At 36.7% G+C, this 24,542-nt stretch overlaps 1 protein-coding gene across 5 annotated transcripts in view; it reads right to left on the bottom strand.

Moving 5' to 3' along the window:
- The window catches only part of nalcn (sodium leak channel, non-selective), a 107,665-nt gene that overhangs the window by 77,534 nt on the left and 5,589 nt on the right, over window positions 1-24,542 (bottom strand). For all 5 annotated transcript variants that reach the window (XM_051118494.1, XM_051118490.1, XM_051118493.1 and 2 more), the window contains 8 exons: window positions 21,569-21,751; window positions 18,237-18,320; window positions 17,982-18,121; window positions 17,772-17,900; window positions 11,579-11,730; window positions 8,192-8,334; window positions 6,683-6,787; window positions 1,139-1,225 (listed from right to left, as the gene is read on the bottom strand). In XM_051118494.1, coding sequence (XP_050974451.1) covers window positions 1,139-1,225; window positions 6,683-6,787; window positions 8,192-8,334; window positions 11,579-11,730; window positions 17,772-17,900; window positions 17,982-18,121; window positions 18,237-18,320; window positions 21,569-21,751 — 1,023 coding nt within the window. The remainder of the gene's footprint in view (window positions 1-1,138; window positions 1,226-6,682; window positions 6,788-8,191; window positions 8,335-11,578; window positions 11,731-17,771; window positions 17,901-17,981; window positions 18,122-18,236; window positions 18,321-21,568; window positions 21,752-24,542) is intronic.

Genomic DNA, 24,542 nt, shown 5'->3' on the forward strand with positions numbered 1-24,542 from the left:
AGTTCACAGGCTATTCCATTGTGCTGAAAGCCATTGTGATTGAAGTGTATGATGAACTACACCTCCACCCACTTGCTGTGTTCTCTCTCTTGCTCACCCCATCCAACCCCCCTCTAACCTTTGCCCTTCTCTGAGGAAATACAAAAGCTTTCCTTTACCTGATGGGTTCACCTCACAGAAACTTGGCCCCCGAAATGTCATTAAATGCCAGCCTTTGGTCTTTTTTACTTGCACTGAATATTTTCAAATGCTTCTCTACAGTTAAAAAGCCATGTTAGAACAAAATGGAGGCTTTTCACCAGGATTACACTGTCAAATCTTAACCCAAATGTGACGCATTAAAATGCATTTTTGAATATTAACTTCTATGTGACTCTGCTGAGGACCTATTTTCACTGATGATCTCTCTCCCTCTGTGTGGGCAGATCTAAAAGTCAGGACTGGTTTTTAAAGGTAAGTGCCATTAGACTCTCTCCAGATGCTGTCCTTTTTATTATTATGACATTATCAACCATCAAAAGCCCACTCTATTCTATGACCATTCAAATCCAATTCATTATTTCTCTGCAATATCAGTGTCAAAATACTTCAAAATGACACTGGCACACTATTTCAAAATAACAAGCCATCTTTTTGTCTATTAAAGCTAGCCTTGCATTGGCAAATCTATTTTTCTTTTCAATACCATGTACTGAAAATCGCGCAGAATAAGACCAGGAACACGGTAAATGGAACGCAAATGGGTTCAGTATTGATTTCATGTTGATTCAAAGTAAAATAAGTGGAAAAAAACAACAACAAGAAACTCTTGTTGAAACGCTTCTGCAGAGATATTAAGCATAAGAATGATCCGAATATGTGGGTATGTAAGTTTGTGTATTGTGCATGTGCTAAATTGGGCTCACAAAAGGGGGGAAGGCAAACTTTGCTGTGTTCATTCCACAGTCTATTCATACTCTGTCAAAATCATACCAGCTAGTTTGAGCGAAATCTAAATGTGGCTATTGCGTTCAGGCCGCCTGCAGCACATTTCTTGCACTCCCACACAGCAGTGTGGCATTAGATGTGGCAGTCAGGCAACACTGAGGGTGTGCTGACGGTCGGGGGCGTCAGTGCCATTAAATCGCATGTCTGGTACCTGGAGGCAAGCAGGCGCCCGGCCATGTGGTTTATTCACGTCCACCGCCACGAGCTGCCATCCTCCAGACGCGTCCTCGTGAAACATCTGCCACCAGGAGGAGAGACGAAAAGAGAGGAAAAGAGAGGAGAAAGAGAGGGCAAATTGTTAACAACTGTGAATGACTGGCACTTTTGGTCAGTTACTACACACACACATATAAAAACGCCTTCAAAATGCATATTTGATAACAAACAAGTTGGAGAAAACCAAAGACAACCGACAATCATGAAAACAACTGTCAATTACATGATATTTAATGGAATTCTCCACCAACTTCATAACCATTTTATAAACACAGGCAAGGTCACAAGAAATTGGCTTCATGATCCAGCGAGCATCTATTCACATTTCAGAATCTAAATGCACCATGACTTCACCATGACAGATACGAGGAGACAGCGGCGGAGACAGCAGGGACTAGAGGAGGGAGGCGATGTTACAGCAGGCACCTTGAATCTGGCAAATAACAGAGGCTACCCATATCCATATGTACACATCCCAGAACTGTCAGACGGCTTTGTGCTTGAAGCCTTTTTATTGTCCACCATGTGAAAATCTAAATAAAACTGGTTGTTTAGAAATCTAATAGCCCACCTCTTCTCAACAAACCACATAATTCGATGCATTATTCATGGGCACTGCACAAAAGGTGTGGGAAGAGTTACATGACATGCCCGTCTATGTTCCACATTAATATATACAGTATCAAGCTTCAGACCGCATTTTCAGATCGCATTTTCGTTGTTTGCGTCCCCAGCCGTCAGTGAAAGTGTGCTTATGGCTATTCCTAATGTGCGCTGCTGCTGTTCCACTTATGTCTGTCTTTTATCAGTTCAGAAGAACAGATAACCAATTAAACCCATGAGAAATGACAGTCATTAAGCTCACAATGCCCCTTCAGCTCTGACAGATTAAAAAGGTTACCTACATAAATAGATATTTTAAAAGTTTCCCCTCATAGTCTTGTAATTATAACTTTGCCATTCATGTGGTAATCTTCTTAAGGGGCCTTATTGAATTATATTATTTTTTATAAGACAGTCACAAAAGGGATGGTGCAAATCTTGGCAAAGAGTATCATCAGGCCCCAGGAGAACCTTATTTTCCTTTTACTTCTTTCAGATTAAAGGCATCATTCCAAGTCGTATTGTCTAATTCTCAACAAACCAAGGTTCTGTGTACCCTAAGAGATTCTTCTTCAATAAGACATTTCAACGTAATTAAAATGAAGACACAGAAAGGCTTTTTTGTTTTCAAGGTCACAGCACTGTCTATAGTTCTATGGGCAAAATCGAAGAGCCTTATTGGGCTTTTCACACTTGAATTTGTTAACTCAAGGTCATTTTTAATCCTGGATAGTCAGGGTTTGACATTTCACACTTTAGATTTATAAACCCTGGGTTATCGTTCTTATTTGCATATTTATGGGGTCAATTACATTGCAACCTGCTCTAATAAACACAAGTCCTAAATTGTACACAAACTGTATAACCTCTTCACTACAGTCAACAGTAGAGCTGCCCTCGACTAAAGATTTTTCTGGTCAAGATAGTAGTGGTTGGTTTTAAGCATTAGTTGACTATTAGTCACATGTTTATCAATAAACCACATAAATCATAATAATGAGCCTTTAATTGCCTACATAGTCTAATAACACTTGTAATAAAAAAGCTTGCCACAACGCACCGGCAGATACAATAATTATGAATGTGTCAGGAAAAAACAGCAAGGTGACTGCATTAACATTTTAATAATATTTTGATAAACTAACGCTTTCTTTGTTTTCAGTTTGACAGATGAAGTCATCGACACTGACTCGCCTGTATGGATGTTTCATTCAAATGACATAATCTGAGAATACTTGTTTTCTTTAATTTGAAAGTAGATATTCACAGAGACCGAGACGGCAGAAAGCGCATCCTGTTTGTTTTCATTAATTTACAAAAGCACAATGTTTTGTTGCTATTGTGAGTGCACACAAACAAACTTAGAGTCTTTACAGATTCAAAAGATGTATTACTCTTATCTGTATGACCAAAAATGACAGAGTATTTTAAGTGCATGTATGGTCATGCAGTAAGCATGCTACTATTCAGCTTCTACACTAATTAATGTTTTAATAATTTATTGATAAACTAGCGTTTTCTTTGTTTTCGTCTTAAGAGATGAAGTTGGAGACACTGACTTGCCTGTATGCATGTTTCATACAGATTACATAATCTGAGAATATTTTTATTTTTTCATTTGAAACAACACATTTCACTCTCTGTAAATATATTTTTCATGTCTGTAAGGCAAGTATACAGAGAGTTTCAAAGTTTCACACTCAAGTTCACAGAGACCGAGACGGCAAAAAGCGCAATGCTTTGTTGCTATTGTGAGTGCATACAAACAAACGTAGAGTCTTCAGAGATTCAAAAGATGTATTACACTTATCTGTATGGCCAAAAATGACGGAGTATTTTAAGTGCAAGTGTCCACACCAGCGCCTCCATCTGTCATGCAGTGAACGTGCTACTATTCAGCTTCCACGCTCTGCGCACACACTTGAATATCACACATTTTTCTACGTTAACATTAGATTGAGCGGCCATTTAAAGTTGCTACCATTTACATATTTCAGATGATAAGCCATATTTGAGGTCGACGAATGATAGGCGAGCATTTGGATGTCCTGCCCAATGTACTATATTACCACACAGACCAGCCATTAACAATCTGTCAGTCACGGACTGTGTGACTTTGCCACTTCTTGTGGATTTTTTTTTCTGTGACTAAGCAACTAATACAATTTTGGACGACCAAGCCTCTTCTCGTTGACTAACAGTTAGTCAACTTTTAGGGGGCAGCCCTAGTCAACAGTTAACATTTATGAAAACTTGACATTTTAGATAAACGTTAACCCAGAGATGAGTGTAAAAAATGTCAGCACCAATGTACATTTTTTGTAAAAACATCATCAAAACATTATAAAAACATCAAATGGGTAGAAAAAGCCCGTGCAAATTAACTTTCACACATTCCTTAGCTATTCCTTCCTGTGAAGCATCAGCCCCTTGGAATAGCCTTACCTAGACCAACAGCAAAAGACTACATTATGCTGTTTTTGCTGCAGACATTACAGATAAGGAATCCATTCAAAGTTTCATAAATGAAAATGGGCTTGGAAAACTGTATGTTGCTGAAGACAATTCCACTTTGTGCCTCAGAATGAGATTTGTCTTATTGCTTTTGGAAAGCTTTACTGTAGATTTGCAGTGGAACTGTATTCCATTTTAAGAATCTGTGGCCATACTATTATCATTTCTTACTCACTATTACTGTTATTATGATATATATACATTCAGATGTAATGACTAGACAAAAATCGTATGGTTCTAAAACCTCCACAGAAGATTCCACAAAATTTTGGAGTGTTTATGCGTGAATTTTTGCCCATTCCCATTTGTCAGTTCAGACACTTATCTTGGATGAAAAGGCCTGGCTTGCAATCTCTGTTCCGGCTCATCCCAAAAACTGTTCGACAGTTTTGAGGTCAGGGCTCTGTCTGGGCCAGTCATGTTCTTCCATACCAAACTCATCCAACCCTAACCCTAACCCAGTCATGCTGGAATAGAAAAGCCCCTTCCCCAAATCTTTCCACAAAGTTGAAAGCATAGCATTGTTCAAAATGTCTTGGTATGCTGAAGCATTAAGATTTCCTTTCACTGGAACTAAGAAGCATAACCCAATCCCTGAAAAACAATCCCATACCATTACTGCTCCTTCACCAAACTTTACAGTTGGAACAATGCAGTCAGACAGGTAATGCTGGCATAACTCCAGGTAACTCTTTGCAAAGGTGGCATTTTAACACAATACCATGCTTCAATTTACTGAGCTCCTCAGAATGACTAATTCACAAATTCTTGTAAATGCAGACTGCACGATTTGATTTAATACATCTGTGAAGAGGTATGTCCCAATATTTTTGTCCATATAGTGTACATACAATTTTGGGTTGGTAAGATTCTAAGAAAGTGATAAAAAGTGTCAGTAAGGACTTTTACATTTTTACAGAAAATGTATTTCAATTAATTGCTGTTCTTTCAAACATTTCACGTATCAAACAATCAATATAGATAATAGTAAGAAATGTTTCTTGAGGACCAAATCAACTTGTTTTTACTATATTTTTGATCAAATAAACTCGTAGCCTTGGTAAGCTCAAGAGACATCTTTCAAAAAACATTAAAAAGTCTTGCCAACCCAAATTTTTGAGGCTCAATATACAAACTTTTGAATGGTAGAGTATATAAAACTTTTTTTTACAATAATATAATAAAAACACACAAAATACATATTTACTTTAAATTACAGATCTCTTTATATAATATTTATACATCCCAGATTTATTGCATACTTTAAAATTTTTTATTTTAAAATTTAAGATAGGATGATTGTCATTATTCTAGTAACAAGAATAAGATTTATTTTGGATTACAGTAATGACATTTTCAGGGATCCTTCTTTTTTTTTCATGATTTGTTTTTGTTATTGTTATTTAGAGGTCACATGCATCAGATATTTATTCACAAGATTTACCCTTTTAAAGTAGTCCTGGAATAAATGCTGTGTGCTATAGCCCTTCATTTTCCCAGAGGGCAATTCTACAGCCATAAGACTTGAATAATGGTGGTCAGGTCACTCCTGTGCTGCCAAAAGTGATGCCAGCTCCACTCATGCCAACCTCCAAGGCTCTGCTCCAGGACTGGCTCTGGCAGTGTGGCTGGCGCAGTCAGGGAGACACTATGCCTCAGTTCACACAATTACACACACAACTTTTCACACCACGCCCCCGTTCCAGATTTTCTGTGCATTTGCACCATTAGCTTGGTTAGTGTGAATTTCTCACCAAACATTAGGTAGGCGATGGTTGTATAAAATCAACAGGACAGGTTTCCCCACAGGAGAGGATTTCAGGCAGGAAGGCAAGATCATTTAGGGTTAATTGATTCTCTCTCTCCTTTCAGTTGATCAGTCACATCAAATTTAGGCTGAATGACAGAACTGCAAACACACACACATACACACATGCACACTCTGTCTTTTCCTCTCTTTCGGTCTGTTGCACTTTCAGCAACGTTCCTCTATGACTCACCCTTGAGTCTGCCAGCCGCCCAATCAGATCTCTCTGTGCCGTTCGGGGCCCCCACCTGACAAGCAGCCAAATTTATTTAAAAAAACAGCTTGCTATTGGGTGTATCCTGCCTGCTGAAGGCCAGGGAAGCCAGACTTGCAGCCTCCAGGGAATTATGGGAAGAATTCCTTCAGATGTCTGCGTTGGTGTGTATTGGTCTGTGCTTAATAATCATTAATGCTGATATTGAAGGTTTTGATATTTTTGCTTCAGTTGGTTTAATTACATCTGCCCATACATATTGATCAGAGAGATTAACAAATGTGGGAAATGAATCATACACCAAAGCTTGCTTTTTGTGCACATGTGCGTGTTTGGTTTACCTGTGTAGTAGCTGTTGATGTGGTGCTGCTTCGTGACCCCCACATCTGCTGAAACTGCACTCTGATCTCAGCAAATGTTTCTATAATCACAGCGATGAACACATTCTGGGAACACAAGTAAAGAAATCATAAAAAGTTAATGAATGCCCAGAAATTATTTTATTGATTGCTTGTGCTTGTTGCATATTATATAAGTAAAAAGTTTGAACACAGATCTGTGTGAATGATAAAATACATACAAAATACTACATGTAACATTGTTGTCTTTAACATTTAATGAGGTTCAATTCTGTTTGGATATTTTAAAATGATTTCCTGTGATAACTGATAGCCACAGACACTTTTTTTTTTTTTTTTTTAATGAATTAATTAATACTTATGAAGAACACGGCTCTCTTTATGAATGGGCTTTTTTGAATCATTGTTTCAAATGATTCGTTCAAAACGCAGATTTATCCCAAAACTAAACACTACTGTATTTTCTTGGAGACACGTAACAATTCTGTTATGGCTTCAAATGTAATATGTTCTCTGCAAAATTGAGCAAATACACATGATATTTTGCTTAAAACATAACACAATATCAACTTCTGTTTGGATATTTTAAAAAGATTTCCTGTGGTAACTGATAGCCACAGAATTTCCTTTTTTTTTTTTTTCAGATTTTTTAAGATGAATTAATTAATACTTATGAAGTAAATGGCTCCCTTTATGAATGGGCTTTTGAGTCATTGTTTCAAACGATTCGTTCAAAACATTGGTTCATTCAGAAACTAAACACCACTGTATTGCTTGGGGACGCGCAACAATTCTGCTATGGCTTCAAAGGTAATATGTTCTCTGCAAAACTGAGCAAAAACATAATATTGTGTTTAAAACATAACAATATCAACTTCTTCTATATACATTTTTAAGTAAATGCAGTTATTTCAAACTTTCTATACATCAAAGAATCCTGAAAAAAAGAAATGCTTTCAATATTTATAATAATTAGAAATGTTTCAAATCTGCATATTATAATGATTTATGAAGAATCATGTGACTTTTGAGAATAATGACTGAAAATTCAGTTTTGTCATTACAGAAATACATTAAATTTTAAATAGATTAAAATAACTTGAAAACAGTTATTTTAATTCTCTGGGTCTGAGGGGGTTTTGGGGCCCTGGAGACGTTTTGACATACCCTGACATTTGTTTTTTTTTCAGTATCTTAAAAACATATTAATGGCTAAATGTTATAACATTTTAGTTTTTACTGTATTTTTGATCAAATAAATACAGCTTTTAAAACCTCAAAGTGTCAAAAACCTTTAAAAAGCTTACTGACCCCAAATGTCCGACTGGTAGTGTATGCACACAATAACTGCAAGTATAAGTATAATATAATACAATATAGTAGACCCCTAGAATAACCCTCACTTTTCTATGTCTAGAAATGAAAAAGAACCCATGTGCAGATTATGAGTTTTTGCAGATCGCTGGTGTGAGAAGAAAAGGATTTTTCCACCTTGACCAGCCAGGCGAGGAAGAAGATGAGCGTGATGAAGTAGAAATACGAGCGCCAGCGTGGGAAGCTGTCGATGGCTCGATACATGATGAAAACCCATCCCTCCTGAGACGCGGCCTCATATACCGTGAATATACTGGTGCCTGCAAGAGGAGACGACAAGAAGGGTCATGACGGGGACGCGATAAGACAGAGGAGGGGGAGAACCCTATGTCTGAGATGTTCTTGTGCCCGCAGAGTGGTCTGACTGGGCACTGAGACACAAAAATTCAGACATAAACACAGTCTTGGCATTAGTGAACCTTGTCAGGTGCTTCCTATTACCCAGCTATGCGTTGCTCTCTCTCCAAATAGCTGAATGAGATGGTTATCCTCACTTCTGAAGTACTCTTTCATTCCATGTTGTGCTGGAGTGTAACAGAATCTGTATCAAAGGAACTAGTTTAAATGAAGAACTACACACTCAAGGACATAATGCTTTCATGGCTATGTTGCATTATGTCTTAAGTGTGATTTCTTCATAAAAGATGAGAGGAACAAGGACAAATCCTTAAGGAACTTAAATGAATAGTCTGTTGTTGTTTACAGTATTAATTCTGTTATTTAACCACCCTCACACTGTGCCAAACCCTGTGTAATGTATATTAAAATATACATCTTACAAATTCTACAATACACAAATAGAACCTAATTCAAAATATTAATAACAGAAAATCAGACAGTTTCTTAACCTTTTAACTGTTACACGTCCCCTCAGTGGGACGCCTAAGTTTACTTCACCATATTACAAATAAATCCTAATCTAATCACGACGAACTATATATCACTGGAAAGGTCTAAGACTCCTAAATAGATATTTTACCGCTGATTTTGTTACAAATTTTGTAGGAACAGTAATAGATTAATTTATGACAAGAGTGCACCTCAAAAATCTGCATCATAACAGGAGTTCTGACCAAAAAGTCTTGTTTTGCTGCCATTTTCTTGATCATGTTTCATGATCATATCAGCTGAAAGCGTAAAAACTCAAAATTCATCCTGCGAAAGCCGTTTTAAAATCGGACATTACATTACCATGGAAATGGGACTTCAAAATCATTACAAAATGTATTTGTTAATAAATTACAAAGATTTAAGTCTGGATAGTGCACTTTCACGTCTATGTTTAAAAATGGGAGTGATAGTTAAAGGGTTAAACAACTTATTTAATACACAAAATGTATGAGATGCTCTCTAGTTTCAAGCCCTCAATGATGTTATCTGTTATCTGTTATCCCATGATGCCATGCTGCGATATGGCTGCCAAAGGCCAGCAGGAAGCATGCCACTCAGTTCTGCTTCCTGCCATTTCCCACCAGGTCCAGGGACAGAATGGGCCAAGGACACTGGCAGAGCCCTGTAAAGGTTAGCTTCACTAACCATACAACATATCCTTTACAGGGACCTACATTAATGAAATACACTATTTCACTTGGCTTTGTCACAAAACTGTGCTAAATCGATATGTAATTCACATTAGATAAAGCACATACTTCAGTATAAACAGTAACAGAGTCTTTCCCTGGATGAATTAGAGGGAAATGCACTTGGCAAACTAAGAAGTCCCATTAAAAATCACTTAGGGATAAATCACTGTGTCTAGAGATGCCTAGCAAATGGGAAAAAGAAACTCTATTCCCATTTTATCCTGAATAGCCGAAGAGAGTATACTAAGACTTAAATTTCTATGAAAAAAGACAATAGCTCAGCAATTCTTAAACACTAATATTCCAAAAGATTTTACTATATTCCTACCACCCAGTTAATACAGTTTTAAATGAATTTAATTAAATAAAACCAACAACAACAACAAAAAATAAATTTATTTGTAAACAAAACTTGCATAAGATGCATTAAAGTAATTTGTGTTCCGAAGAACACAACTAGCTTGGCTCAAACTAGCTTAAAACTATTCCTTTAAAGGATTAGTTCAATAAAAATGTAGAGATAAATCACTCACCCTTGTCATTCAAGATGTTTGTCTTTCTTTCTTCAGTCATATTTTTTTTTTTTTTTTTGAGGAAAACATTTCAGGATTTTTCTCCATATAGGGGACTTCTATGGTGCCCACGAGTCTGAACTTCAAAAATGCAGTTTAAATGCAGCTTCAAAGGGCTCTCAGCTGAGAAAATTCCTGAAAAGTTTTCCTCAAAAAACATAATTTCTTTACAACTGAAGGAAAAAAAGACATTAACATCTTGGATGACAAGGGCATGAGTAAATTATCCGTACATTTTTGTTCTGGAAGTGAACTAATCCTTTAAGCTAGTTTGAGACCAAATGTGTATTTGTAGTAATTTTTATTTCACATAAATTTCTAACAATAACTTGAGTAACAGGATTTATTGTACACATGGGACTTAACTTTGTGGTGGGGTTAGTGAAAATGTTGGCAGTCCAACTGGCTCAGCAGAAAAAGACAATATATTAACCCTGACATTGGACTTTTTCCCAATCATACTTTCTGTTTCTGCATCCCTGAATCTTGGAAGCCCAAAAAAGGCATTGTTGTTGAGGCTGTAAACCGTACTGTGAACACGGATGAATGAACGACAGATCACTGATGCAGGAGCGGTTCTGGTTGACTTACACATGACTTATCTGTGTACTGAACTCTATAAAGAGGACGAAGAAGGGCCCTTTCGCAGATCGCAATGTTCTGTAAGTCAACGGTTCAAAGCCACAACTGTTATTTTTTTAAGGGAAAAGCCTCCCTTCATGGCTATTTGGAGATTAGTGGCACTGCTCTGTGTACCTTTCTAGTGGATTTATCTCAAATGGGAGCGATAAAAATGCGGCATGCTGCTTCGTACAGATCAAGGTGCTTAAATAAACCGGTCTATTTGTGAAGCTGCCTTCACGATTCTTTGATATATAAGCTTTGCTGAAAATATTACATTTCTTAAATGCATCAACAGAGGGCATTTATCTGTTTATGTTTGCTTTCACATTATGCATAGATCAACTGAAAATGCTTCAGCCAACAATGCTACAATTAATCACACTAAGTCAAAAAAGGACATAATTGCTCTTGATCACTGTAAATAATTACAAAGGGCAGAGATGGTATAATTTTCCACAGACAACTAAAGCTAAACCAAGCGAGTTCAAACTTCCTATTAAAAAGGCCAGGGACAATGCTTTTAGTGTATGCCAGTGGTATCCAATCTGGCCTTGAGGAAAAAATGTAATGATATTCATAATTCTTAATATCTGTATTCATAATATCAGATTTTTAGCAACAGCAGAACAAACATTCCATGTGCAAACTGGAGAGAGTAATAATAAAAATTCAAACATCATTTTATCATTGCAGATGGACAAATGTGAAGCACCACCATGACTCACCAAGCTCATTGAAGCCACTGTATCCGAGTTCCTGTCTGCTGAGTCCCAAGTCTTCCAGATCCATACACTTAAACCCCGCCGGACACTGATAACCCTCCCCGTTTGGAGAACAGTGTGTATCAGGGATTGCCAGGCTGTTCCATGTCACATTACTGGAAAAAGACCAGAGTGCATTTTCAAAGAATCATCATCAAATGTTAAATCTGATCAAATTAACCATTATATTGTAACAGGCCATCTGGTGTTTTCTCACAGACTAGCGGTGTTATCTGCTCCTCTCTGGCAACATTTACACAGTCAGCATTTGGGACATGACAACCGTATTTACTAACAGGTGTGGTTCTAATTGCCTTGTACAGGGCGTAGGCGTTTAAATAAATAAATAAATAAATAAGCATTATATATAATACTATATATTTTATATAACATTAATTGCTTAAATGAATACTTTTTATCAATACACAAAGAATATTAAAGTCCCCATGAAATCAAAATTGAAGTTTTTTGGCTTTTAGTATGAATATGTCAGCTTTAAAGTTATCTGTAAGCTAGTGTGCTCCAAAACAATGACAAAATTCACATTCACAATTCACTCTGGCCCAAGCTGTGATATGAGTAAAATGCTATTGGCTATTTAAGAAAAGTGGACGGGGCTGCTAAATGCGCGGCTAAATGCGGCTAAAGTAAACAGGCTCGTCTCTCCACAGAGAGAAGAGAGGGGCGGGGCGAGCAGAGCTCATTTGCATTTAAAGCAGCCTCGACCAGAATGAGATGATTTTTGCAGAGCTGATTTTGGCAAGGTAAAAAGGGTGTTGTTTTACACAACCATTGAGAATTTTTAACCAAAAAAGTATATTATAGACTTTTCATTAAGACCCTAAAGAATCATATCAACTTGTGGAAAATGGGCATCCGATGACCCCTTTAAACAATAACAAAACTCACCCCTTTTTCATCTTGCTCTCAAAAAACATAAAATAATGACATTTTCACTCTTCACATTAAGTCTCATGCAAATCATGCTGGGAATCCAGTTTCAGTAATGTCATCTAAACAGCTAAAATAATTTTTTGAGTTCACATTTACCCTACATAATTTAAAGTGCCCCTATTATGCCATTTTTAAGGTTCCTAATATTGTTTTGGAAGTCTCCTACAATAGGTTTACATGTATGCAAGGTCAAAAAAAGCATTTTTGTTTTCTCAAAATATGCATTTAATATCACCCAGATTTTATGTAATTTTATGTTGCTTAGATTATAGACTGTATCTGTTCTATTTGGTAACTGAACTGTATATAAACAGAAGTATTTAGCATTCTAAATAGAAAAAAAAGTATTTTTCAAATGCCATATTTCAGGAGATATGTTAAAAAATATACCTATTCTAAAAAAAACACACACATAAATGGCTTTAGGTTGGGCCACAGGTGTTACTTCAGGAGGCACTTGATGTCTCTAATGAAAATTAATGTTTTCAAATTGGCTCGCCAGACATACTTTTAAATTGTTTATTAAGGACTACGAAATGAGTGGGGATCATTGATTGCAGTATCACAAAGGCCAATCAGAGACACAGCGCAGGATCAAAATAGCTCTAATTATACAGTGATAAATAATCCGCCAAAGAGATCATCCCTGTGAACAAACTGATAACAAACACAACTCAGAGGATACTAATAACACCATAAATTATTCATTTTATTTGAAAATGGACATGCCTTTTGATTAATACTTCTTTTATGACTTAAAAAAAACTGCAATTGTTAAATACTGTACATTTAAACAGCATAGAGACAGAAAAAGAGATTGTATCATATTCACAACATGCTGTAACCTATGTCTGTAATTGTGCGAAATGTGCGGGACATTTTCTGAACAAGGTGACAGTTTATGATTGGCAAGGTCATGAGGCCTGTTCTCATCCATATTTAAGCACCTAAAAAGTAAAACGTTGTGACATCAAATCTAAAAATGTATCCCCAACAGACACAAGTCTGGTAAACTCCCTTGCACATTTATTCCCTGTGTGATTCAAATCCCTGGTACTTTGTGTGAAGGACACATACTGTAGTTCTGCAAGATAATCAGCAATGAGTTTTCTGAAATACACTTCCACCTGCACAATGTATGAAAATCTTGCCCGTTTACATATATTATATGGCAGGCAATATTTTTTTTAACCAGTGCCTTACCCCTTTTGAATGAATATCAGTGCAGGGTCAGGGTGAGATATCTCGCAATATAGGAGCTCTTGTCTCTCATGCATATAAACGGATTGAGGCCAACATGCTGAAAAGAGGCGAGTATGTTCACGACGCCCAGGCAACACAGGAAACGTTAATTATTGTGATTAGTGCTCAGCACACTCCTCTGTTGCTGATGGTTTAGGCTCTTTGTTTTAGAGCCGGCTCTGACACGCCACTCATTTGCAAGGGAATATTAAATAGGCATGGGTTTTAAAAGAGAACCACCTCCACAGCTCCATACACACACTGCATTAAAACTGCGCTCAACCCCGCTTTCGTCACGCCCTTAAGTTGGGAAGCGTGCGAGCGTTCCAGCAAGATTTACTGTTCATTTTTAGGCATGAATTTCGGCTGGCTTATCAAGCACCTCCATATGAAATGAGAAATTCACACAAACATATAATATAATGTGGCTGTTCTTACTGTTTAGTGTTTACGAGGCCGTGACATCACATGATGAAAATGATGATCTGTTATTAATAACGTTTACAGCTGCTGATGGGATTTATATTCCAAAGAACAGATGTGTGTGGGAGGTGTGCAGCAACAGACGCATACTTTTTATCTCATGCTGATGCCAGGAAAAACTGCAGCATAATGTTAAATCCCCTGAATCATCCCAGGGATAATAAAACACAAGGAATATGATAAAACTCACCACACAAAGAGAAGTTCTTGACTTTTTGGTCTATTAAGTTAAACCTAAGACAGATGATTGTATTGGATTTAATATGGAAGCTTATTCCTGCCGTAGGATAAAAAAAATAACAAAAAGGTAATTACGACTTTTATCTTACAATTCAGATTATTTTTCTCTCAATTCTGAGTTTGTATCTCACAATTCTGACATTTTTTTTCACAATTCTCAAAAAGTTGCAATTATCTTTTTTATTTTTTATTTCGTGATGAAAACAAAAAACATAACTGCGAGATGTCTCATAATGAGAAACTCGTAATTCTAAATTGTGAGATATAAACACAGAATTCTAAGATACAATCTCAAGGAAATTCACATCTTACAATTCTGAGAAAAAAATTTGAATTATAAAATATCAAGTCACAGTTACCTTACTGACACTTTATTCCACAGTAAAAACGGGCTCTGCAGTTTAAAGAGCAGGGCTGCCCCCTAATAGTCGACAAGAAGAGGCTTGGTCGAACAAAATTATATTAGTCACTTAGTCACAGAAAAAGAAGTCTCTGTAGTCTATGTGGCAATATGTTACATCCAAATGCTCACGTACCGTTCATTGACCTCAAAAGTGGCTCTTCATCTGAAAGAAGTATGTAGTAGCAACTTTACCTGGCCGCTCAATATAATGTTAACCTTGAAAAATGTGTGCTATTCAAGTGTCTGTGTGGAGTGCGGAAGCTGAATAGTAGTGCGCTCCCTGCATGACAGATGGAAGCGCCAGTGTGGTCACTTGCCCTTAAAATACTCTGTCATTTTGGTTATACAGATAAAAGTAACACATCTTTCAAATCTGTAAAGACTCTACGTTTATTTGTGTGGAATCAGAATAACAAAGAAATGCTGCACTTATGTAAAATAATTAAAGCAAAGAAGATGTGCTTTCTGCCGTCTCAGTTTCGGTGAACTTGAGCACAAAACTTCGAAACTCTGTGTATACTTGCTGTACAGACATGGAAAGTATAGCTATAGAGAGTGAAATGTCTACTTTCAAAAGAACCAATTCAAAAAGAAAACAAATATTCTCAAATTATGTCATCCATATGAAACGTACATACAGGCACATCATTACTGCGGAGACAAGTCAGCGTCGCCGACTTCATCTCTTAAAGTAGAAGTCCACTTCCAAAACGAAGATTCACATATAATGTACTCACTAGGGGTGTGCAAAGCAGCCGGTATTTGTATCTGTATTTGTATTTGTTGAGGGGGGAAAAGTATTTGTATTTGTATTTGTATTCGAGTAAAATTCAAAATAGGCGTAAAAATACAGTTTTTTTGCGTTACACTTCTACACACTTTTTTTGGCTGGTGGAGGACCAAGAGATGGCTCAGCAGCAGCCGCACTCTTTTCTATTTGGTTGTCCAAAACCATGTGAGGTGTTTTAGCTAAGTTAATGAGTGACGGGAAGCTAAGGTTAACTGGGGAGTCGCTCTCTAAACGAGGGGTATTTAAAATTGCTTTTGAATGCGCGCGCGCGTTTTACTTTCGGTTTCGTTTTAACGATGGCGCGAAACTCTCTGCGGTGCTGAGCGTGCATTCTACAATAAAAGACATCAGTTTAACAAAGCAATTTAAAAGTGGTGGGACACAAACGGGATTTTGAAAAGTGTGTCCCCAGTGGAAATTACGCACCTGCGTGAGTGGAGTTATCATTTGATGTGAATGTGCCGCGTTGTACAGTATACTGAGACGGAGGCGCCAGAATTGCGTCTGACAGAATGTGCGCTGTAGCACAAAATATAGTACATTTCTTCAAAAGCAGATTGTGGAGACATTTTAATTTTCCACAATCAAAAATCGTCATATCACACACCCCTAATTGCAATGTAGTTTGTGCAAATCTGGAACAGAGGTTGGTTAAGAGAGAAAAAAACGGCCGGTTCCGAGTTTCAGCGAAGCACAGTGTCAGTGACTCATGAGGAAACGCAGCTTTTTGATATAAAGTTTTTCTTGTTCCCGAATACAAATATTTTTTTAAGTATTTGTTCGAAATAAGTATTTGTAAAAAACACCCTATTTGTGCCGTTCCGAATACCGTATTCGGGTTCGGCTCCACCCCTAGTACTCACCCCCTTGTCATCCAAGATGTTCATGTCTTTCTTTCTTCAGTTGTAAAGAAATTATGTTTTTTGAGGAAAACATTTCACCATTTTTCTCCATATAATGGACTGTTATGGTGCCCCGATTTTGAACTTTCAAAATGCAGTTCAAATACGGCTTCAAACGATCCCAAATGAGGTTGTAAACGATCCCAGCCGAGGAAGAAAGGTCTTATCTAGCTAAACGATTGGTTATTTTAATTTAAAAAATACAATTTAAATACTTTTTAATCTCAAACGCTCGTCTTGACATGCTGTCCCTGAACTCTGTGTATTCTGGCTCAAGACAGTTACTGTATCTCGAAAAACTCAGATCATATTTTCTCCCTCAACTTCAAAAATCATTTAAAAATCATCCTACACTAGAAGTTCTGACCCAGTCTTTGCAAAGTGAACATAAAAAGAAGATCAAACACCCTTGACAAAAAAGATAAAACACAGATATAGGTCGATTTTGAAGTTGAGGGAGAACATGAGATGGGAGTTTTTCGACATACCCTAACTGTCATGAACCGGGGAAAAAAACGTTCAGGCAGAGTAAGACAAGTTGAGCGTTTGACATTAAAAAGTATATAAATTGTATTATTTTTATGAAAATAACCAATCGTTACATCTTTCTCGGCTGGAATAGTTTACAACCACATTTAGGATCATTTGAAGCTGCATTTAAACTGCATTTTGGAAGTTCAAAATTGGGGCACCATAGCTGTCCATTATATGGAGAAAAATGCTAAAATGTTTTACTCAAAAACATAATTTCTTTACGACTGAAGAAAGAAAGACATGAACATCTTGGATGACAAGGGAGTGAATACATTATATGAGAATCTTTGTTTTGGAAGTGGACTTTAAGTTAAGTAAGTTGGTTAAATAAACTATTAAAACATTAATGCAGTCTCCTTACTGTTTTTGCCAGACACATTCATAATTATTATATTTGCCGGTGTGCTGTGGCAAGCTTTTTTGAGTGCACTTGAGTGCATATTAGGCTATGTAGGCAATTATAGACTCATTATTGTGATTTATATGGTTTATTAGTAAATATGTGACTAATAGTCGACTTATGCCTAAAAGGAACAACAACTATTCGACCAGAAATACTTTTAGTTGAGGGCAGCCCTATTAAAGAGAATAGTGATGAAACTTGCTTACCCTTTCTCCGTATCATTGGTGACACAGTGATGATTGAAGGTGCCAAACATCTGAACCCCCAGGATTCCATATAGGAGCAGGAAGAAGAGCAAAAATATGGACACACTCCAGATCTGCTCCCCCGACCGCCTGAAAGGAAGTGAATTTTAAGTGGCTGATATGGAAACAAGCTGACATTTCTCACATTCTTTGCGCTCGCAGGGCTCTTACTTGAGAATGTTGGTTATGCGGGTACGCGGCAGTTCAAATCGGAAGTAGATTCGGAAGGCTCGGATCATAATGAGGGCCCTCGGTATGCGAAGCATTCCCCAGGGTGACATTTGGTCCACAATCTCTGCTATTTCAAACACCTCGAGACCATTCAGAGGAACAAGTGGATGAGCGGAGTGCCCTATGGAGCTCAGTTCTTTTTAATTTGAAAGAAACAATTTACTTGGGAAATAACACTGAAGACAATTTCCTTACCTGAAGCACAAGAGAGACCCAGAGGAAGACCACCATAAAGCCATCAAACATGCACCAGCGGTCTTTAACATAGGAGTTCTCTCCCTGGAAACAGAGGCAGGTGATAAGACACAGGCTGTAAATGAAAGTCCACAGGTGAGTGGCAGCTGGTCTGCCGGTTTAATGAAAGATTGTGGCAGCTGTTAACAACAGAGCCAGCAAAATTTAGCAAACAGAAGTGTGAGCACTTCAGAGTATTTATCCTGCCAGACACTGCCTAACAAGTGTGCGCCCTAAGTACTCAGAAGACCTAAAAAAAAAAAAAAAATGGAATTAGAAATATCAAACAATGTCTCTATGGTAAAGCACACAAAGAATACAGTAAATAATAATGACAATCCAAAAACAGGATCTAGGAGTCCTTTCTATTCATATAGTGGATGCATAACACGACCATACATTTTTATTGATGTTACTGGTCTCTTTTAAGTTTTCATTTTAAGTAGTCCTGTTATGAATTGAATTGTTTGGTTTAAATTCATTTGCTTGGTTTGAACAGCAGCTATGCTAATTATGTTCCTATTTGTTCTCTGTTTCTGCCATGGGATTGACATCCCATGGTAACTAGGAATTCACAAGCTCCAGTCTGGATCCAGAACACTTAAGAAGAGATGATGCCAACCCCTCAGAGAACTTCAGATGATGCCAACCCTGAAACAACATACAGCACTAACGAATTCTTTTACTAATTACATCATTAATTGATCTTTACCATACATCTCTCCCATATGTACATCAACTTGACATAGTCAACACTAGTAAGCTACTACTATATATATTGTAAAAACGTTAATTTGGTGTAAAGTTGCTTTGCAACAACATGTATCGTGAAAAGTCCTATACAAATAAATTTGAATTGAATTGAATTTCAAATATATAATGCGACCCATTCATTTCTGTTTCAAATAAGTTTTCATTCAAATAATGTTCAAATAAGTGTGCCCTGTATGCCGACCCACTAACTACAAGGTTATTGCCGCTGACATTAGATTGATTTCTGAAGGATCATGCAACAAAAAATAAGGGCTGGGAAATAAATTAATACATCGCGAATCAAGAAATGATTTTGCATCAATTCCGAGATTCTCTCTAAAATAGATTCTGAGTTTTTAACAGCAGGTGGCACTGCTGCCTTTAGAAACAGCCGTACTCTGCTTGCTTCCAACTCCTTACACTTGAACCTAAAATAATCATTCATAACGTTCAACAAGGTTGAAGCGAATTACAAGGGTGTTCACAGTGGGCTGTTTACATTAATCTCTCGTCAAAAATACATTCTGAGCCGAGGTGCAATTACATGATACAAGCGCTCTTCTTCGTGAGCATTTGCGTGTGCGGTTAAAAATTTGATTAGAGCGGCATTAAAAAAAAAGAATCGCAATGCATTTAAAAAAAATCTCAGAATCGATCCACAAATAACAATGCATGGATTTATCATCGAAGCCCTACAAAAAATTTATTAATATAGGAAAAAAACTGCAGTATTCATGTTTATATGGTATTTCTGATCAAATAATTGCAGCCTGGTGTCACACCCCTGTGGACTGATTTGTTGGGTTTTTTCCTTCTGTGCCCTTTTTTGGTCTTTCCTGTTCCGTTTCTTGTTAAGTCTTTATTGGTAAATCACCCACACCTGTCTTTGTAGCATTAGCACCCCTTTAACAGTTTGATTCAGTTCCTTGGTTCTCGTCTGTTCTTAACGTTATGTGAGTGTGTGTTCCTTTGCTGTTCCTGTACCCTTGTTGGATTTTATGATTAAAGCCATTTTGTTATATTTCCTCGTCCCTACGGCTCCTTCCTACACACAAGCCTGACACCTGGGTAACCATAAAAAATAAAATAAAATATATTACATATATTGCATAAAAATATCTTACCAACCCCAAACTTTTGAATGGTTTTAATATATTTACGTTAGGAAATTTACTAAATATCTTTATGGAACATGATCTTTACTTATTATCCTAATGATGTTCGGCATAAAAGAAAAATCTATAATTTTGACCCATACGACGTATTTTTGGCTATATAGCCATGCTACTTAAAAATGGTTCTGTGGTCCAGAGTCACATATTCTCTAAATACATATAAGCCGTCTGTGCCAATAGCCTTGTGGACAGTGCGTGACATATGGTGCAGTTGTGCCTCGGGTGTCCCGAGTTCAAATCCCACCTTGTGTATCTTTCCCAATCCCACCCCCCCCTCTCTCTCTCCCACTCACTTCCTATCTCATATCCACTGTCCTGTCAAAAAAATGGAAAAAGGCCACACAAAAAAAATTCATATAAAGTCATTAAAGATTTTTTTTTTTAAATAAATTGCTGCATGTCACACCACAGGGTTTATCATGTCATCTACCTATTCACACATGCAGCTGGTGCACAGGAAATGACATCAGAGGTGTGATATGCTCAGGTTTGTTTGCTTGAGTGCAGATTGTCTTCATGCACCGGTGGCACTTGTTCTCCCAAGACATCTGCCCAGAAATCCCCTGGGATTTCAGAGCCTCTGATCAGCTATGGTGCTCAGATCTCACACTGTATTAGCAGGCCAAAAAAAACATGCTTTATTAAATGGATAGTTTAAAAAACTGTGTGAAGGTCTGACTGACTTCATTAACAGCAACTGGCAGAGATTGAATTTGAAATATTGTTTATGCAAATGAATGAGTTACTTAAGATGAAAATAGATGACCTAATTCACAAGAGATAATGAATTATTTACATGAATTTAGTGCTTAGACTACTGCGTTAGCAACTATTGCTGTCTCCCAGTCTAGAACATACCTAATGGCAAAAACGTACCTGCTAACAGTGATAAAGAAAACAAGTCACTGAATTTCACAGATCATAACATGCACTCAAAAAATGGAAATCCAAAACAAATATACTGGCCTAATTAACTGAGTTGAGGTCACTGCCACCAGTACAACAATGCCGTGAGTTACGCTTCTTCAATAAAATTAAAATGCATGTGTTAACTTTGCATATAATTGCTGCAAGGTTAATCACCCTGTCCTCACACGATCTCAGGTCTAAAGGAACAAATTAATTACTCTATCTTCCACATAAACCTTACTGCTTTCCATGCTGAAAGATCTCTTTGCAGGTTCAGGAAGGAAATGATTCACTTATTCAATGTCTCTCTGTGCGGTTGTTATCCTTGATTCGCCAATTAAACTGTCCACACGTAATTTAGCCACCTGCCCATTTTATTCACTTCCAAAGGACACAGTCTTTTTTCCTCATTCTATTTCCGTTATAAATTGTGACAATGCTGATTGAGTGCATTACCTTGATGATGCCCCTGATATGCATTTTGGCGATCATCTCCGCAGTGTAGAGGAACATCAGCAGTGTGTCCAGAGCGAAGGTGACATACTGCAGAGGTGGGTAGTGCTCAAAGGTCTTAGGTGTATTCATACACACCGAAATGACACTGATTATGGCACAGGCCCGCAGGAGAGAATGAACCCACTGAGGACAAAGAACACAATCTGTTTTAGAGTCTGGAACATCCTCATGGTTTCAGTACACTCTCAGAAAAAAAGATACAAAAGCTGTCACTGGGGTGGTACCCTTTAAAATGTACGCTTTTGTATTTTATTTACCCTGTAAAAGCAAATATTAATACCTAAATTTTACTTAAATAGTACATAGTAGTATATTTTAAAGAGTACCACACCAGTGACAGCTTTCATACCTTTTTTCCAGAGAGTGTAGTGTCTATTGTCTGATATTTTTGTGTGCTATATATATGTTTTCTTATGTCAAACAATTATTCACTGAAATTTTGGTCTCTGCTGTAAAGTAGAGAATGAATAGCAATGAATAGCAAGTTAGAGGAATCAAGTTCAAACGAAAATCTAAATTTTGTCAATAATTACTCATGTCTTGCACAGACTACTACACATGCGTTGTGGTACTCTTGTAAATGAGCATCAAAGACTGATACGGAGGACAAGAAATTGTTGAATAAAGTTGTTATTTTTGTCTTCTTTGTGCACAAAAGTATTCTTATAGCTTCATAAAATTAAGGTTGAACCGCTGATGTCATAGACTATTTTATCAATATCCTTACTACCTTTCTGGGCTTTGAACGCGGTAGGTGCGTTGCTGTCTATGCAGGGTCAGAAAAGTCTTGGATGTCATCAAAAATATCTTAATTTGTGTTGAACAAAGATGAACAAAGGTTTTACGGGTTTAGAACGACATGAAAGTGAGTAATTAATGACAGAATTTTCATTTTTAGGTGAACTAGCCCTTTAAATGTCTATGTGTTCCTCACAACAGCTACTGTATTTTTTTAGAAAGCTTGAAATGTAGCACACAAGATGGGTTGCATTTATAATAGTTTTGGTCATTTTTGAATACTTTTGCATACTTTTGGTATGAGAAAAAGAAAGAACATTATTCAAAATACTTTTTGAACTATTCAATTATTCAAAATAATATGTATGTTTAATGAAAAAATAAATAAATACAAGTTTGGAATGACAATAATGCAAGTTAAATAATTGAACTGAACTGAACTACTCATTTAATATAGAGTTATGTAGAATAGGATTTGGGACCAATTCAGTTTTTATCTGGGTGGGGCTAAATCTAAATCTGTCCTGCTGCTGTCAAAATGTTTTGAATGCTGAGTGCTCCCATTTTTAACTTGAATGTGCTTCTGGTGTCAGCTATTTTCAGTTATTTTAGCTGTACAAACAGCTATAATGTGAAAGCATAACCATAAACACACAGGTTTGTAGCGCAAATAGTATACTGTTTACTGGATTTTCTAATTCTTCTAGTTATTTACCTATAGCAAATAATGAATCAGAAGTTTCACCCCTAAAAACAGGAAATAGTTTACTTGCCCTCTAAAAAAAGGTGGATATATGGAATATAGTTGTGCTCATAAATTTACAGACCCCTTGCAGAATATGCTAAAAATGTTAATAATTTTAACAAAATAAGAGGGATCATGAAAACTGTGTTATTTTTTATTTCGTACTGTCGTGAATAAACTATTTCACATAACAGATGTTTATATATACTCCACAAGACCAAATAATAACTAAATTTATATAAATGACCCTGTCCAAAAGTTTACATATCCTTGAATCTTACTGTGTGTCTTTTTCTGGATGGTCCAGGACTGTTTTTATCTGTTGTGATAGTTATTAATGAGTCCCGCGTTTGTCCTGAGAAAGTTCATCTGCCTGCTGTTCTTCAGAAAAATCCTCCAGCTCCTGCACATTATTTGACGCTTTCAGCATCTTCTGCATATTTTAACACTTTCCAAAAGTGACTGTATGATTTTGAGATCCAACTTGTCACACTGAGAACACCTGAGGAACTTGTATATAACTATTACAAAAGGTAAAAACATTTACTGATGCTTAAGGTGGCAACACAATGCATTAAGAGCTAGGGGGTGTAAACTTTTGAACAGGATGATGATGTGTAAATATTTGTTTACAGATTTTTTTTTTTGTTCTATTTAGTATTGCACTTCAGAAGCTACATAAATATTAACGTCTCCCAGAAGACAATACAAGTACAATTTACCCTGATCATCCAATTCAAAAAGTTTACACTCCCTGACTCCTAATGCATTGTGTTGCTTTCTTGAGCATTAGTGAATGTTTTCATCTTTTGTAATAGTTATGTATGAGTCCTTCTGTTGTCCTCAGTGTGAAAAGATGGATCTCAAAATCATACATTCACTTTTGGAAAGGGTTCATCTATGCAGATGCTGCTGGAAAACCAAAGAATGTGCAGGAACTGGAGGATTTTTCTGAAAAACAGCAGGCAGCTGAACTGATTAGGGCCAACAAGTGACTCATGAACAATTATCACAAAACATAAAAACAATCGTGGATCATCCAGGCATCAACACACAGTATTATGATTTAAGGGTATGTAAACTTTCGAATGGGGTCATTTATATAAAATCAGTTATTATTTTGTTTTGTGGAGTATATATAAACATCTGGTATGTGAAATAGCTTATTCAGGACAGTACTAAAAAAAATAACATGCAATTTTCATCATCCGTCTTATTTTGTTAAAAATTATTAACATTTTGCATAGTCTGCAAGGGGTATATACATTAATGAGCACAACTGTATATGGTCTTGACTGGTTTGGACAAAATAATAATAACAATTATAATTATAACATAAAATAAATGTGTCCTATTGTATGAAATCGCACCTGGTTAGGACAAGGTTTTAGCTTAAGTATCTCTTTTTGAGAGTACTATTGTGAAGAAATA

The sequence above is a fragment of the Labeo rohita genome, chromosome 9, assembly GCF_022985175.1.
Source record: "Labeo rohita strain BAU-BD-2019 chromosome 9, IGBB_LRoh.1.0, whole genome shotgun sequence".
Lineage (NCBI taxonomy): Eukaryota > Metazoa > Chordata > Actinopteri > Cypriniformes > Cyprinidae > Labeo > Labeo rohita.